Genomic DNA, 19,229 nt, shown 5'->3' on the forward strand with positions numbered 1-19,229 from the left:
ATGTTATTTTGAAGAATTTTCTCTTATGTGCTATTTTATATTAAAAATTGTTTTTATTTGGAGATACTTTTTCATAGTATAATTACAACGAAAAAACACTTAGTGTGCATTTAGGCGATATGTAGTGGTATACCTATGTAGAAGAACATAAATGATGAGAGCAAAAATAAAGTCACCATTGACAAATAGCAAAAAACAGATTCAGAAATGAAAAACAGCCCTGGACTTCACACTCTTCACCGTGGTCAGTCTCATCAGCCACATTGTGTTCATCAGTGGATGGACTAAATAGTTGGTTCTCCGGTGATGAAAAATCCTCTATCAGTCGTATACCCCATTCTATCAGTTTGCAGGGAACATTCGAAGGGAAATGAAACTGTATATCCACGTGATCGCAGCTAAGTTTAGCTAGATGAGCATTGTCTTCGTTTAGAGGGAAACAATAGTCGAATATAAACATATGGCTACCCTTCTTATAAGCCGTGATGTTTTCTTGATGATAAGCAGAATCAAAGTAGTTTCCGTGTTCGTCTTTGAACCTACAACTTACCTTGATATACACGCAAACGGAACCAAGGGTTGGTATAGGGTCAAAAACAACAACAGCGCAAGCTCGAAGTCCGAAGATTTGTCGAGAGAGGGAGGTTTGAAGCAGAGGGACGGTCAGAGATGTGGATGCTCCTGCAGCTTTATGAGTGAAATATGAAGGCACTTCTTCACAAGACAAGATGAGTTGCTCAAAAACTGATTGTTGCTGAAGAAGAGCTTCAAGATTCAAGTCAAAGCAGTTGATGAGTCTGAATTTGACTCTTGGGACAAAATTATCTTGAAAAGAAGAAGAGGCCTCCTCGGGGACTAGTACCTCTGTTTCAATATCATCTGGTCTCATTGCCTCTCCACTTTGATAACCAATCATACCAGCTCCAGTCAATGCCCCACAGTTTGAAAAGTCAACCATCTCAAGATGTCTCAGTGTAGAAATGGATACATATTTTAACTTAGGGCAACTTTCCATAAATAGGTATTTGAGCCTAGAGAAGTCCTCAACCCACAAAGGAATCTCTTCTATTCCTGTTTGGCTTAGATTGAGATCTAAGACATTTCTTGAGATATCAGGAAAACTCCTCAACCGCGAGCACCCACTAAGAATAAGGCGAATGAGCGATGGAAGGTTGATTCCCGTGGGAAGAATCTCTAGGTTTTTGCATCTTGTAATGCTCAAATTTGTAAGTTTATGGAGATTATGAAATGAAGAAGGAAGCTCCACTAAACTTAGGATATCCGAGAGAGACAAGATTCTCAAAGAAGGAGATAACATGGTCATGAGAGGTGTAAGCGGCTGAAAAAAACATTTTTAAAATGTTGAATGTGTTAGTTAAAGAGCTCCGAGAAAACTTTTAGGTTTATAACTAAGTACCTGTGCTCTTTCCCATAGCTTCTCACTCTTTATACCTTCCATGGAAAACAAATTAAGATGCTCGAGATACAAATTTGAAGGGAATTCGGTAATGGATGTTTCGTCTAGAATAAGCTCTGAGATGTTTCTTGAGAGATTTGGAAAAGTTCTCAAGCGTGTGCATCCTTTGAGATTGAGGCGGTTGAGAGATTCAAGGTTCATTCCAGTCGGAAGAGTCTCTAGATTTGTACATGCTGGCATGTTTAACTCAGTCAGTTTATTGAGTTTGCTAATAGAGGAAGGGAGCTCCACCAAACTAGAACAGCCCTTGAGATCTAATTTCTCTAGACTGGTGGCTTTCGAAAGATCGGGAATTTCTTTCAAGTTCTTAGATCCCCACAAATCCATTTTCTTAAGACGTCCAAGCGGCTGCAACCAAAAAAAATTAAAATATAGTGAAGTTACACATAACCATTTTCTAAGAACATAACAACCATTCTATATTCTTACCGAGACGCCTTCCCACAAGTTTTCAAGATTGCTATTCTTCATTTCAAGAATGACGAGGTTTTGAGGACAAAACTTGGAAGGCAAACATCTCATTGGATATTTGTCCCAACACAATAATCTTGAGTTTTGAGGGCAAATAGTCAAAGCTTTCGTTTAACCGCAATCTGGCTTCTTTTCCAAACGTGTAAAATTTAAGGAAACGGAGATTACTCATCCTTTTGAAGGCATTTTCATGGACATGTAACTCATCATGAATCTTGTCCATATCCAGTGCTACACCTAAAACTTTCTTAGTACCCTGAAAATAAAATTAAAAAATAAGATAGAAAAAAACATTAGCTTAATATTGTCTATAGTTCCTCCTTTTATCAAATGACACGCTATTAACCCTTACGTAGGAACCACTTACACTGTTTTCACCAAGTACATCGCATATATCATCCAAATCCACCAGAAATTCTCGGTTTCCAGGCTCGTCAATGGACTGTGCACGAACAATTTTTCTACCTATTTCTTGCAACAAACTGTGCATCTCCACGGTATCGCTTCTTACGTGTATGAGAGACTTATCAACTAGGTTTTGGATCCCAACAATTACACCCAGGTTCCTATCTTCCAGCAACAACTTAATGTCAGGGATTTTTTCACCATTGAAAAGACATGCAATGTGACGATATATCACTTTATCTTCTTCTCTATCCAACCCATCATAGCTAATTCTTAGGGTTTTCTCTATTTTCTCATCAACACCGCTTTGAAGCGTTGGCAGAATATCCATCCAATACGCCTTGTCCCTCCCCCGCAAAGTGGAACCTAAAACAGTAAGACCCAAAGGAAGACTACCGGCATGTCTTGTAACTTCAACTGCAAGCTTCTCAAATCCTTCACGTGGAGAGTTTTGCCTGAAAGCAGATCGACAAAGTATCTCCAGAGCACGCTCTTCAGATGGGAGACAGACCTCGTAAATATGATCAATCCCATGAGCCCTTAAAAAATGCCTATCTTTTGTAACCACAATTATTCTGCTTCCACTTCCGAACCAATGAGCTTGACCTGCCAATACATCTAGCACCACTTGATCATCCAAATCATCGATAGAGATAAGGACTTTCTGGTTTTTTAGTCTATTTTCCACCGCACCTAAGTGATCTATCTGTGTGTGCCTTGTGCCTAAAATTTCAGACAGAAAATGTCTTTGCAAACTCAACTTCATGTTATAGTCATCAGGGTTGGCTCCCCTATAACCTTCCATAATCTTAGATATGAATCTCCTGTCAATGAAAACACTGCACTGGAACCGACGAGAGAGTCTACTAAATAGAGCTCTTGCAATGGTAGTCTTGCCAATTCCCGATGGGCCCCATATCCCAATCATCCTTACTTCCTCAGATTCCATATCCAACAGCAAGCTCATCTCAGCAATATGATCTTCAATGCCAACACATTCCTCAAAATCTTTTGATGAAGTATAATTCAGTTTGCCCAAAAGGTCATTGACGATTACTTCAATCATTTTTGCTTCGTTATTGCTAACAGGAAACAACAAGAATACATTGTCAAATGTCACGTAGAAACATATATTTCAAGACATACATATATAGCACTAATAGAGTTTTAGATTGTCGTACAAATTTTGGGAATGATATCCGAGTAGATTCGCGACAACGGTCAACGCCTGCTGCCATCTGATTTTCACTGCTTTTGTTTTCATCTTACAAGTCTTGGCAAAACCCTCTCCAAACTTTCCCGTTTGTTTCCTGACATGAGATGGATCTAAACCATAGAAAATGGGCAGAACTAGTTGACCCAACTCTTCCATACATCTCACGATCTCAACCAACTCGTCCAGACACCAACTGGAAGAGGCATACTTTGGCGAGAACACAACGACCGCGATCCTGGAAGTCCTAATCGCGGTTACAAGCGCAGGGGCAATCGAGTGGCTTCTCTCGATCTCATTGTCTTTGAAAGCCTTGATCAGTTTTCGATCTAGCTCCTTGAGAAAATGGCTAAGGAAATTTATGCGCACATCTTCCCCACTAAAGCTCGGGAAAACATCGTATAGCCAATTACGATAATCCATTAGGCAAAGAAAAAGGAAAAAACAACTATTGGAAACTGGAAAGTCACGAAGTGAAGAACAATAGCTCGTAACTGAGAGGAAAACGTTTACAGAACTTGGGATACATCATCGTTTTTATGAATAATGGAACCCATTATGAAACTTGTTGGATACATGTTTGGTCGAAGAAAGTCAACGCCACCCGTTTTCATTTTACAAAAAAAAAAAATTGTATACATGTTTGGTCGAAGAAGGCCAACGACACGGCCGTTTGTGAACAAGTCTAACGGAGACTTTTTGGGTACCAATAGAATATTTCCTCTACAAGATCAAACACTCATCAGAGAGGTTGCTAATTTTGACCCATTATATTTTTTGTTATGTTCATGGAGGAAGAATATGGATGTTCATTTGCTTGATTTTCATTAGTTGAGGCACTCGAATGAGTAGCCTTCCTCGGAAGCAGGATAGCTAAGGTCGTTCGGTTGCTTAGCAGGGCCATGCGTCCATGATCACTTGGATTCGCCTTATATCTGGTACCTTTTATTATGTCAAAGTTAGAAACTTTCTCAACTAACTTTTTTACCTATAATCACATATATACTGTCTTTGATTTAGTGTTGTTTGAGATTAGTGATCAATTACATAATACTCCATTTTTACCTATTGTTTGATTTATTTTTAGTGATGTTTTATGTAACTAAAATAATAATAGTATAAAAGTTTATATTTTCTTAATCTATGTGTATTAACTTTAAACACTAACTGTAATGAGACAGAGGGAGCACTACAAGAAAATAAGGGGATTCTGATGGCCGAAATCGTCAGAAATTCGTCGGAATAGACCGATTCCGACGAATTTCCGACGAACCTGTCCGTCGGTATCGTTTTGTCGGAAAAAAAAAATTTCGTCGGAATTTCGTCAGAACTTCCGACGACTTTCTGACGAATACCGAGAAACGTCATTCTGACGAACTTCCGACGATATTACGATGCGGACACACGAGACCAAAGTTCATCGGAAAAACTATGTACCGACGGAGAACGTTCCTCGGACAATTCCGACGTAGTGGATTCCTCGGTGTATTCCGACGAATTTTGGGCGTCGGAATATACCGACGAACATTGGTCGTCGGAATATACCGACGGATATTTGTTCGTCGGTATATTCCGACGGAAATTGGTTCGTCGGTAAATTCCGACGGATATTTGTCCGTCGGTATATTCCGACGCCCAAAGTTCGTCGGAATATACCAATTTTAAAAACGAATTAATTTTGCATTTTTATATATTTTTTTATATTAATAAATTAAAAAAATCAGAAATTTAAAACTAATAATATTATATAATTTAAATTCATACAAACCGAAATAGAAAAAAAAATATTCAGAAAGTTTAAAATTCATACAAACCGAAATAGAAAAAAAAACATTCAGAAAGTTTTAAAAAGCCGAAAAAACTAAGATGAACTCGAAGACATCAAACGATCTAGCTTCTGCATTATCTCGGTGTTGAACTTCTTCTGGGATGCCAACTCCGCAAGGATAGTGGCATTCTCCGAACGGATAGTGGCATTCTCCAAAAGGATAGTGGTGTTCTGCTCCTCCAATGCCCCAATCCGTTCATCTTTGTCATGTAGCTCCTCGAGAATCATGGGATCGGCATACGGAGCTTGCGAAGAAGATGCCGGATACGAAGAAGAACGGCGGGCTAACCCAACTAAACAGCCTCCTTTCCTTTTAGGAACCGCCTACAAAAATATTTAAAGTTAGTAAATAGGAAAAAATTAGTAATCGACATTATAAAAAAAAATATATTAATAAAAAAAATTACCTTTTCAACCATCTCATTTATTTGCAATAGAGACAAGTTGGTTGAAGCTCCTGTAGAGTCGCCGTCATCAGAGAGAGGCTGAGATTGAGATACTATTTCAGCTTCCACCAAATCAACGACACCTTTGATCACGGGGTCCTGAATTTGACCCGTCGTCTTGTTAGTGTGAGCCACCTTAATGAGTTGGAGACGATCAACGGGATTACCCGTCATTTGCTTCGATCTAAAAAAACCGCCATTATTAGCCAAGGAATATATAAAATATTTATTTAAAAAATATAAAGATAAATAATAATAAAAAACTTACAAGTTCATCCTCCTTAGTAGACATAGAGCAAGCGCCGAGGTTGTGCACATACATACCTTTCCCGCCACGATCGCTCTTCCGGTTCTTGGAGTTCCTAGAAGACGTCTCTGCAGTTTCTTCCTTCTCCCAATGAGCTATCAACTGCTCCCACACCGTCCCGTTGATGAACCGTGGCCTCTTGTTCTTCTGCCAAACTGTCTTCCACGCGTTTATCTGCTTTGTATAAGAGTCCATGGCCTTTTCATTGAATTTCTTACGGACTGTTTCCGTAAGATCGGAGTGCCAGTTGAACTCTTGCTACAAAACAAACACAATTTAATAAGTAAATATATTTAAAAAATGTAAAAACTTTAAAAAAATGAAGAGTTACTATACCGCAAACTGACGAAACCACAACTCTCGTTCGTCGGAAGGGATCACACTCCACTTTGGATATCCAAAACGGAGCATGGAGTACATCATCTGGTTGATGCTCCGGCTAATGCCATTTTTCGACCAGATAAAATATATTTCTTTTATCTGGTAAAAAAACTTGGCTTCTCAAAATAAAGAAAACAAAAAAAACTAATGAATATTCAAAAATGTGAATAAAATAGAGAAACTAATAAATTGGAAATTATTGACCGTAAAATAGAAAAAAATATTGTAATCAAAATATACAAATTAGCCAATTGGAGAAACAACATAGTAGAGTCAAATATGACTAAAAATAACATGTGTGAATTTCACCTGAATACAAGAATCAATTTGTCAATATTAACAAATAAATATATATGATAACTGAAATGAAAAGTTGTAATTAATCCAAATAGATGTACAAAAGCTAAATATCTGGAAACATGAAAACATTTAACTAAAATCTAGATAAATAAATATATATAATCATTACTAGTATTTTCTTAGGTTTCTCTATATGTGTGATTTTACATGGCCGTTCCAATAAATAAATAACTATTATTAGTAGTATTTTTATGTTTCTCTGCAAATTTTTGTACATGCAAAGTCTAGAATTGATATTTTAGAGAGAAAATTTGATGGTGTTAAAAAAAAAAGAGAAAATTTTATCAAATTATATGATTTTTAAAATTTTAGTAGCCATTTGTCAAAAAAAGAAGATCATGTTTTAACTTTTAGTGCCAAACTAATTAGGTTTCTCTGTGTTTAAAGTTTTAATCATTGATTTATCATTAGTTAAATTATGTTTGATAAATACTAAATGATGTTTTATGTTTAAAATAAAATTAAACGATTTCTTAAGTTATGCATAAAATTTAATTGTGCAAGTATAGCAGAAATTTGACTTTAGAAAGTTTCAAATTTTGACCCGGTCAAAATGTGGAAGTATATTTATGTCTGATGACTCGCTTGCTCTCGTAGCAGAAAGATTTGGTTGGCCCATAATTTGTATTATTTGCTTAGAGAGGGACATTGTTGACTTTCCTCAACTATTGTCCAACAAGTTTCGTTTTATTTTCCATGAAGTTCACCAAAACTAGTGACATGATATGAGTTCCATCATCAAAACGACGATTACCTGCTCTAGTTTCTTTTGAGTTTGTCCTCTCAACTACCAGTTATTGTGTTCTATATCTTGCCACTTCCTAGAAAGATACTAATGATCTAATGGCCTCTTCCCGCAATTGGCTATTCGATGTTTTCCCAAGCTTCAGTGGGGAAGATGTCCGTCAAACTTTCCTAAGCCATTTACTAAAGGAGCTTGATCGCAAACTGATCAGTGCTTTCAAAGACAGTGAAATCAAGAAAAGCCAGTCCATTGGCCCCGAGCTGGAACAAGCCATTAGAGATTCAAGGATCGCCGTGGTAATCTTCTCGAAAAACTATGCATCTTCAAGCTGGTGCCTTGATGAGTTGCTGGAAATCAAGAAATGTAAGGACATTTTTGGCCAACTTGTCATACCGATCTTCTACAGGTTGGATCCTACTCATGTCAGGAAACAGACCGGAGATTTTGGAGAGGTTTTTGAGAAGACTTGCCATAACAAAACAGAGGACAAGAAAAATCAATGGAAGCAAGCGTTGACCGATGTTGCTAATATCCACGGATATCATTCTCGAAATTGGTATCACTTTATCTATTCTATTATTTAGAATATTACTTTTATCTACCAATACAAAATTGTCATTTAAATTTAAAAATATATTTTGACCCGCACTGTTGTGCGGATGATTATTTTCATTTTTATACATATAAATATATGATATATACAATTAGTGATATATAATTTTAACATTTATCATATTACTAATAGTTTAATATAATATTTTCAAAGACAACAGTTTTATAGTTTACATGCAGTAATTTAATCTATTGTTTTAAAATATTATTGATATCTCTCTTATTAAACACATGAACATTAACTAAAACCTTACATTATGTGATATTTACTACAAATTATGTTCAACTTATTAATTTAGATAGTAATTTCTTTGCGATTATACTTGTATTTTAGGTTTAGGTCATACATGTAAATTAATCGAATTATTTGTATGAATTAAATCTTTGACTGAATAAACTATATTAGTATAATTTATAAAACATCTGTTTCATTTAGATTATTAAACCAGAAATTGTAAATTGTGTTTGTTTTTATCCTTTTAAACCTTAATTTTCTCTTTATTATATGTGTTTCTTAGGTTTCTTATGTTGTCTATTGGTGATTATACTTTTCTACCCCAAAACTCTTGGATTATTTACCAATGTTCTAAAAATCGGTCTAGGCGGCGTGGCGAAAACTCGGTCTTATCCAAAATGATTTCTTAAAATATGATTTATACCAATTTATACGATTCAAATTTATTTAAACTGTTCTAAATTGGTTAAAATTGATTAAACTCGATCTAAATTAGTCTAAATATGATACATTCAGAAATAATGTTATTACAAATCTACAATTTTTTTTCTAATTTCTTTTGTTTTGTATGTCTAATTTTGATAATTCATTACAATAATTTTATAATTAAATTTGAAGACTAAAATATGTCATATAAATATAATATATATATATATATATATATTAATAATTTGCTAACGCTCGCCTAGGCCTCGAATAATCTGCCTAGTATCTAGTACAATGAATCTTTCAATGTTAAACTTTTCTTGCAATTCTTCATCTATCATACATCATGTTATATAATTAATACTTAAACCTACAACTACATGTGATAATAACCACACTAAAAACAAAAATATTCATATGAAATATATTTTTTCAATCATTCATCTGTTATTTATGTTAATGACATAAATTGGTAAAATAGCTTTTGTAGACCGATTATTTAGATTGATAGCATATTTTTAACAGTGTGGTACAAAATTCTAAATTAACAAATCATAAATGTTAGAGATGAAAGATTTTAAATGGAATATATTATGTTAAATTAATATCACAAATTTAATACAAAATTATACATGAGTTTAATATAACTACAAAATTAATTAGAGACTTAAAAGGTTTATTTTAGTGAAAATGAAATAATTTATATTTTAAGAATTACAAAATTAGTTAAATATTTAAAAGGTTTGTTTAAGTAAAAAACAAAATATACATTTATATAATAAACAAAAACAAAAGTAATTCAATATTTTAAAATATTTTCTTTAATGACAAATAATATATATATTAATATTCTAAATAAAAAGATATGAAAATATTTTATTTAGATGTAATCAGAGAGAATATGAGAATATCTCTTTGATTTATTTTAGAATAGTTAAAATAATCAAATATGTATATAAAAATTCATTTAAGTAATTTTTTAAAGGATGATTCAACTTAAAAGAATCACGCATGATATGAGGTTGTGACTTCTATTTTAATAGAATAGATGATCTGACAAAAAAATATAACAATTTTTTGAGCACATTTATTTTAATTTGGTTATTAACAATCCGGGCATCCGAATATATTGTTTTTGGTTAACACTTAAATAAGTGAATTTTACCAACCACAATATATTGAAATTATATGCATAAATTTTAGTATATAAACTTTTAGAAACAATTATACAAAATATTTTATTTCAAACAGTATATTTTTTATAATAAGTGTATAAGAAATATTTATATAGTTTTTTACATACTGTTTATTTTGTATAGTGTTTTATTTGGTAAATTTGGTATATTTTGTTAATTATATATATATATATATATATATATACATATTAATATAATACTAACTTGTATAGTGTTATGTTTTGTAATGTATAGTATTAAGTTTTCGTATAATGTTATGTTTCATTATTATTTTTATATAGTATTTTGTTTAGTAAAACTGGTAGATTTTTAATAATTATATACAGTAGAACCTCTATAAATAAATAAAGTTGGGACTTTGAAATTTTATTAATTTATAGAGATACTAATTTACAAAAGTTTCCTTATTTAGATTTTTTTTTTATTTTAAGATATATTTATTCTAAGATAAGAAAAATATTTTATTTTAGTGTATAGACATTAATTATTATTTTTTTGAAATTTCACATTTTATTAATTTTATTTTATTATTTTGTGTATATAATATATATCGCATAGAACTTAAATATGATTTTAAATATAATATTACTAAATCTCATCAAAAATTTATCAAGTGTTAAGAAAATATAAAGATAATTCTATTGTTAATATAAAACAAATAATATAATAGTAGGTTCTTACTTATATAAAACATGCATATATAGAAATTATTAATTTATAATTTTAATGGGACCATATATTTACATAGAATTTTCTGAAAAATTATTATCTTATTATTTTATCGATTTGTGTCAAATTTTGAACCAGGGGCCGACAAAATTTATTAATTTATAGAGATTATTAATTTATCGAGTATTAATTTATAAAGGTTCTACTGTATATATTTTATATTATAATTTAGCAATCCAGATATTAAGATTTTAGACTAACAAAATTTTGAAAAATACAAAGAAATTTTGAAAAACATTTTCTAGGTTATATTTGGTAACTAATACCTATAGAAATTTGAAGTTTGGAAATTACTAGTCTAACAATAGATTTACTTACGAAAGAATATGCTCAAATTTTAGTCTATATATTATATATATTGATATATATTTTATGAATAATAGTTAGGATCTATGCAGATTTGTTATATATCTTAAAATCTGCCTAAATTATTGCAAGATGTATAAAAATATTCCTAGCAATCTTTATAATTAAAACTAGAGATTGATCCGCGCACCCGCGCAGGTATTGGTTCCTACATTTTCATATGATATTTGTTTTCATAGTTAGTATTATACATTTTAGATGGGTTTAATATAACTAATGGTATTCAAAAGACCTGGATCGAATCGGCTAATATGGTTATTTTTGGTAAAAATAACCGAACCCCTTTTAGATACATTTGTTATTTAGATATTTTTAGGTTCCTATACATCAGAACAAAACTCATCCAGATCCAGAAGGACCCAACTCAAAATAATTATATGGAGTGAAAAATTGTAATACATTTTTATTATTTTGATTTAAGTTATTATTTTATTCACAAAAACATGTATTTGAATTATGTTTTTGGCTACGTAATTTTCCGCCGATTGAAACTAAAATTATAAAAAGGGGTTTTAGTAAAACAAAGTAACCGAACGTTTAACCATATGCAAAACCCAGTTATTTTACATTTTTGATTTTATAATTGGCACAAATTTTATGTTGATTAACTAATAAATAAAAAATTGTACTATTATTATTATTGTATTATAATTAATGATGTGATGTATTGTTAAGATAATATAATGAACGAATTTGTTAAGCCGGGTGAAATATGGAAAAATAATTAATGTAATTATATTAATGAAATTATTAAAATACATTATACTTCTTTTTATGCTGTTATCTATGTTTCTAAACAATTCTCATTTATACTGTTATCTATGTTTCCAAACAGTACCAAAAGGTACTTCAGTTTTAATAATATAGATAGATAAACCGTGTAACTAAATTTTTTTTTTTTTCTAAAATCCTCCATAACGGGTTGAGAACCTGCATAATGTTTTTTGGAATATGTAAACCGAAGTTTTGTCAACTTTCTAATAATCTCAACAATTTTAACAAATGGTTCAGATTTTGTGTGTATACAACCTGCCAAATTAATGCTAATACAAATTCATATATTAAATAAAATATAATATCTAAAATATAAATATAAATAATTCTTACTTATAAACTTTTGTTCAAGACTCATGTAAATAATTCAATACCAATATGTAAAAACAACAATATTTTACACCAAATTTTAATATTACAAGAAAATCATCTATAAATCTATCTATACTCTGATTTGTCATGTTCTGCATAATTTCAGCTATTTTTGCTTATTTGTCATGTTTTTATTAGGTTTTAGCTAAATCATTGATTTATTATTAGTTTTTCATTGATTCACTAATTTATTAATATAAAAAATTACCCAACGAATTTTATTTTGATAATATTAAATTTATATGTTATTATTAAGTATCTAGTTAATTTTTCTTATTTTTTCATATTTTTATTAGGTTTTAGACTTTTAATTATCTAGGTTATTGATTTATTATTAGTTTCTAACTTATTCACTAATTTATTAATTTAAACAATACCCTTGATGAGTTTATATATAATTAAAAACAAATTTTATTGTAATAATATTAAATTTATATGTTATATTAAATATTAAATAACAGATTATAAAATAATATAATATAATTATCAAAAAACATATTTAGAAATGAGATAATTTATATTTTATTCTATCCGGAAACAATATTTTTATTATAAAAGTTAAAAAATTAAGATACCAAAAAATTTATAATTAAATATTAGTCAAGCAAAAACATCTATATAAAGATTTTTTCTAAACTACTTCTATGATATGAGTGTTTTAAAACAACTTAACACAATAATAAGTATATGTTTTGATGAAAAATATTTGACATATAAATACTTTGATGATTAATTTAACTATTTGAAAACATAAATAATAAATTATTATGCTAGTTTTAGATTAGTAAGACATAAACTAATAGGAAGATTATGCACGTATGTGTGGGCAAAACGCTTAGTTAAATTAGTGAATAAGTTAGAAACTAATAATAAATCAATAACCTAGATAATTAAAAGTCTAAAACCTAAAAAAATTATGACAAAAATAAGAAAAATTAACTAGATATTTAAGAACAACATATCAATTTAATATTACTAAAATAAAATTTATTGGGTATTTTTTATATTAATAAATTAGTGAGTCAACTAAAAACTAATAATAAATCAATGATTTAACTAAAACCTAATAAAAACATGACAAATAAGCGAAATTAGCTAAAATTATGGAGAACATAACAAATCAGCAAATTCACTTTTAAAATAATAGTATAGATATATAAAAACGAATTTTGTTCTAATAATATTTAATTTATATGTTATATTAAATATTAAATAACTGATTATAATATAATATAATATAATTATCAAAAAACATATTTAGAAATAAGATAATTTATATTTTTTTTCTGTCCGGAAACAATATTTTTATTATAAAAGTTAAAAAATTAAGATACCAAACAATTTATAATTAAATATTAGCCAAGCAAAAACATCTATATGAAGATATTTTCTAAACTATACTTCTATGATATGGGTGTTTTAAAAAAAATTAACACAATAATAAGTATCTGTTTTGATGAAAAATATTTGACATATAAGTACTTTGATGATTGATTTAACTATTTGAAAACATAAATAATAATTTATTATGCTGGTTTTAGATTATTAAGACATAAACTAATAAGAAGATTATGCATGTATGTGCGGGCAAAACGCTTAGTTAAATTTTAAATTGTAATCTTAATTTGTGCTTTTACTTCTTGAGGTATAATGGCCACTATTTGATAATTCAGTATTCATATTTGTTTCATGTTTGTTGTCCTTGTTAGGGGCAACGAAGCAAAAATGATTGAACATATTGCCAATGATGTTTTGAATAAATTTCTTTCAACCACGTCCAAGGATTTTAATGACTTTGTCGGCATTGATGATCATATTGCTAAAATGAGTGTATTGTTGCATATGGAATGTGAGGAAGTGAGGATGGTTGGGATATGGGGTTCTTCAGGAATTGGCAAGACTACGATTGCAAGAGCTCTATTTAGTCGTCTCAGTCGCCACTTCCAAAGTAGTATTTTCATAGATAGAGCTTTCATATCCAAGAGTATGGAAATTTATAGTAGAGGCAACCCGGATGACTATAACATGAAACTGAACTTGCAAAGAAATTTCCTATCTGAAATTTTAGATAAGAAAGACATAAAGATTGATCATTTGGGAGCACTAGCAGAGAGGTTGAAATATCATAAAGTTCTTATCATTATAGATGATTTGGATGATCAAGTAGTGTTAGATACTTTAGCTGGTCAAGCTCAATGGTTTGGACGTGGAAGCAGAATCATTGCAATTACAAAAGATAAGCACATTTTAACGGCTCATGGGATCAATCATATTTACGAAGTCAAACTCCCGTCTGAGAAACTAGCTCTCGAGATATTATGTCAATCTGCATTTAGGAAAAACACCCCTCCTCATGGTTACATGGAACTTGCTTGTGAAGTGGTAGAGCGTGTTGATAGTCTTCCTTTAGGTCTTAATGTTTTGGGTTCACATTTGCGGGGGGAAGATAAAGAGTATTGGTTGGATCAGTTGTCAAGGCTTCGAAAAGGTATAGATGGAAAAATCCATAAGACACTAAGAGTCAGCTACGATGGATTAAATAACAAAGAGGACAAAGCGCTATTTCGTCATATCGCATGCCTTTTCAACTATGCTGGTATCATTGAGATCAAGAAGTTGCTAGCTGATAGTGACTTGGATGTTAACATCGGACTTCGAAACCTCAATGATAACTCTCTCATACAAATAAGAAGGCAGACTGTGGTGATGCATTCTTTGCTACAAGAAATGGGTAAAGAGGTCGTTCGTTCACAGTCAAATGAGCCTGGAGAAAGAGAATTTCTAACGGATTCGAAGGATATCTGTAATGTGCTTGAAGAGGACATTGTAAGTTTTTCCGCGCACTCTTCATATAACTCACTATAAGATTCAAAATTTTCCATACGGCTTGGAAGTGTAGGCATTTAATTTGTTAAACTAATGAGTTTGTCTCTTCTCGTTTATTATCTTTTCAGGGAAGTAGAAATGTTTTGGGTATATCACTGAATAAAGATGAGATAGATGAGAAACTGCATGTACATAACAGTTCGGATGCGTAATCTCCGCTTTCTAAATATTTACACAAACCAAAGTAGGACGAAAGACCGGTTGCATTTACTAGAAGGCTTAGACTATTTGCCACCTAAACTCAGATTATTGAGTTGGGACAGATATCCGATGAGATGTATGCCTTCTAAGTTTTGTCCCAAGTATCTCGTGAAACTCAAAATGCAAGGGAGCAAGCTTGAGAAATTGTGGGAAGGAATTGGGGTAATATATATAACTGTTTTTTTTTTTTTTGACACACAATGTATATTACTATTGTTCTTGTTTTTTATGTATTTTTCGATGACATTATTTTCACCTAATGTGTAACTTACTTGCGTTTCAGAACCTTACATGCCTCGACTATATGGATTTGTCGGAATCTGAAAACTTGAAAGAGATTCCAGATCTTTCTTTGGCAACTAATCTAAAGACACTTAACCTCAGTGGTTGCTCGAGTCTGGTGGATCTTCTTCCTTTGTCTATTCGGAATCTGAATAAACTCATGACGTTGGAAATGTCAGGATGCATAAATCTAAAGACTCTTCCAAGTAGCATCAACCTCCAATCTCTCGTTAGCGTAGATCTACGGAAATGCTCCGAGTTAAACAGTTTTCCTGATATATCAACCAACATTTCAGATCTCGATCTAAATGAAACAGCTATTGAAGAAATCCCTTCTAACTTGCGTCTTCAGAATCTTGTTAGTCTTCGCATGGAACGAATCAAGAGCGAGAGATTGTGGGCAAGTGTGCAGGTATCTTTATTTTCTAGCATTGTGATAAACGGGGTTCTAGGTGACAGTGATGTGCTATGACAATATATGTTTATGACTAATAGAGACACGACACCCGTAAAAATATAAGAAATATCATACGATAGTAATGAAATACACAAAGAGAAAAAAAAATCCAAAATAATATTTATTAAAAAAAATTATAAAGTTAATTTTATATTTGAATATATGATTTATGAATTAGGATTGAGCAATTCTCCTAAATATATCATTTTCAAGTTTTTGTCACAAAAATAGATTCTAAGGAGAAAAATGACAAAAATGTTTCACTTAATAGTTAAAAGACCCTAATACCCTACATATATAAATACAAATAAAAATAATAATAATTCTAAAAAAATTAAATTTTTTTATAGTTTAGATTATATGTTTTCAAATTCGAACTTTTTTATAAATATTTGTTTTTCAATTTTTTTTTCAAATTTTCATTTTGTAAATCGAAATACTTTTTGAAACTATTTGTCAAATTTTTATTTTCAAATTTTTAATATTTATTTTTTATTTTATAAAATTTTAAACATTAATCCCAAATCTCCATCCCTTTAACTCTAAATCCTAAAGTTTGGATTGGTTAACCCTAGGAGATTAAGTGTATATTTACCTCGTTAATGAAACATTTTATCATTTTGATCTTTAAAGTATATATTTGTGACAAAAACTTTTTAATGCTATCTTAGGGTATTTTTCATTAGGATTTATATTTTAATATATAGGGGTAAGGGGTTAGACCGTTAGAGTAAGGTTTAATTGTTTGAAATATTTAGCCATTTACTTTTTAAGGTGATTTGTCTAACATTCTAAACATTTTTTGGTTCAGTCGCTGGCAGCTCTCATGACTGCGCTGACTCCTCTTTTGACAAAATTGTATCTCTCGAATATCACAAGTTTGGTGGAGCTTCCTTCTTCATTTCAGAATCTCAATAAACTTGAGCAGTTGAGAATTACAGAATGCATATATCTCGAGACGCTTCCCACTGGAATGAACATAGAATCTCTGGATTACCTCGATCTCAGTGGATGCACAAGGCTGCGGAGTTTTCCTGAAATTTCAACCAACATCTCCACAATCTATCTAAATAATACAGGGATTGAAGAGGTTCCTTCCTGGATCGAGAATCTTTCTAAGCTCAGGTTTCTGTATATGAGGAAATGCTTCAAGCTAAAATGTGTATCCCTTAACATTTGTAAAATCAAACAGCTTGAGAAGGCTGACTTTACAGTCTCAAGGATACATTCTAATAAAGCTAGCTGGTGTGACAGTCCAAGTGCAGTGGTAATGGAAACAGACAACGTTCACGTTCACCCTACATTACCAGCTCCCAAGGAAGCCTCCTCGTCAACTTATGTGCCAAAACTCTACCTAAAATTCGTCAACTGCTTTATACTGAATCAAGAAGCTCTCCTTCAAGAACTCTCGGTTTTAAAGGGACTGATATTTCCAGGTGAAGAAATGCCTTCATATTTCACTCACCGATCTATTGGATGCTCTCTGACCATCCCTCTACTCCACAACTCTCTCTCCATACCATTCTTCAGGTTTAGAGCTTGCGCCATGGTTGAACTTGATCCTAGGCTGTATCCACTTTATCCCTACATTGTTATCCAGATATGTTGCCGGTTCAGTGACAGATTCGGAAACAGTTTTCAGTTCTTTGGTCACCCACATAGCTTCACGCCTTATCATCAGAAGGGTAGTCATCTGTTTATATTTGACTGCCGTCTCCTTCTAAACAGAGATAATGCTACTCCAGACGAACTTAATTACAATCAAGTTTGCATTGAGTTCCGTATCATTGAGGACCGCTCTATTTTTATACTCAAAGGATGTGGTATACGAATCTTTGAAGATCATTGCCCATCTCCGGATAACCAACCTGGTAAGCCACATATATCTAGAATATTTCAGCATCTATATATCGAGATTTATGTATCTCATAATTAATTTTTCAGGATCAACCTAATATTTATTCATATAATAGATCACTTGAATGCTCTGCAGATAATGTGAGCTCCACGTTGGGTGTAGCTAGATGGGCTCTGCCACATCCTACCAAACGGAACGTCTTTAAAGATTTAACGTTGGCTCTCAATGGCGCAAAGCAGCAGTTTTTAAAACGCCGTGCACGTGGAGAATGAAGGAAAGGCACATGAAAAATAAAAGGCAATACTAGTTTCGTGCTGAGAATGGATTTTCCAGTGGGGACTTAATTCCGATATTGTATGAATTGTGTTTCGGACAAATAAAAGTTTTGTAATATCAGGGTCAGGAGTCCGTTTGTTTTTACTATATATGTCCCTCCTTATGTATTGTAACTTTGCTGATTCGAACCAGACTTCTTTGTTGTTCATGAATCAAGAATTTTCTAGATTGTGTTTGCAATTGAATCTGGTCCGGGGCATAGGCAAAGTATTACGATATAATATGTCAACATTACCATATATTCTTGTGTATATACGTTTCTTGGATATTTCCTATTCTGGAGTTCTTCTTCTCCACGGTTTAGGTTTAGTAACCGACCAACTAGTTGTATATATACTTTGACATCGTCATTTTAATAAGACAAGTTGATATTAAGCAATTCATATCTTGTCATGGTATCAGAGCATATGATCCAATTCTTTTCTATTGCTTGATATATCGATCTCTTACCAGCTGCCTCTGTTTTTCATACACGAAACAGAGCCGCTACTTACAAACTCAATAATCTCTGTGCACGATGTCTCTTGTGGAAACAGCCGCAACACCAAAGAGGCGAACAATCTCGCCTTATGATCTCACATCTGGAGATAACCCCGGTGCCGTCATCTCATCCCCGTTGCTCAATGGTACGAACTATGATGAATGGGCAATTAACTTGCGGATGGCCTTGAGCTCACGCAAGAAATTTGGATTCATTGATGGAAGCATAGCCAAACCTGCAGCTGACTCGCCAAATCTCGAAGATTGGATTGCCAATAATCATCTATTGGTGGGGTGGATAAAACAGACTATCGAACCTAAGATACGATCGTCTATATCTATTCGTGACGTTGCAAAAGAGCTGTGGGATATAATCAAGAAGAGGT

General features: G+C 31.9%; 1 protein-coding gene and 2 pseudogenes across 1 annotated transcript; 2 read left to right on the plus strand and 1 right to left on the minus strand.

The window, feature by feature from the left end:
* Positions 1 to 109: 109 nt before the first annotated feature.
* LOC106416975 lies at positions 110 to 4,178 on the minus strand (annotated as a pseudogene).
* Positions 4,179 to 7,536: 3,358 nt separating this feature from the next.
* LOC111198258 (disease resistance protein RPS6-like) lies at positions 7,537 to 8,298 on the plus strand. The gene has a single exon (XM_022700209.2). It carries the CDS (start codon positions 7,732 to 7,734, stop codon positions 8,215 to 8,217), a length of 486 nt encoding a protein of 161 aa, XP_022555930.1. The 5' UTR covers positions 7,537 to 7,731; the 3' UTR covers positions 8,218 to 8,298.
* Positions 8,299 to 13,787: 5,489 nt separating this feature from the next.
* LOC106418143 lies at positions 13,788 to 18,868 on the plus strand (annotated as a pseudogene).
* Positions 18,869 to 19,229: the final 361 nt, after the last annotated feature.

This window comes from Brassica napus, chromosome C9 (assembly GCF_020379485.1).
Source record: "Brassica napus cultivar Da-Ae chromosome C9, Da-Ae, whole genome shotgun sequence".
NCBI classification, from domain to species: Eukaryota; Viridiplantae; Streptophyta; class Magnoliopsida; order Brassicales; family Brassicaceae; genus Brassica; species Brassica napus.

Bases quoted from the DNA above. Each gene is read 5' to 3' on its own strand.
- LOC111198258 (XM_022700209.2), top strand. From the start codon at position 7,732: ATGGCCTCTTCCCGCAATTGGCTATTCGATGTTTTCCCAAGCTTCAGT.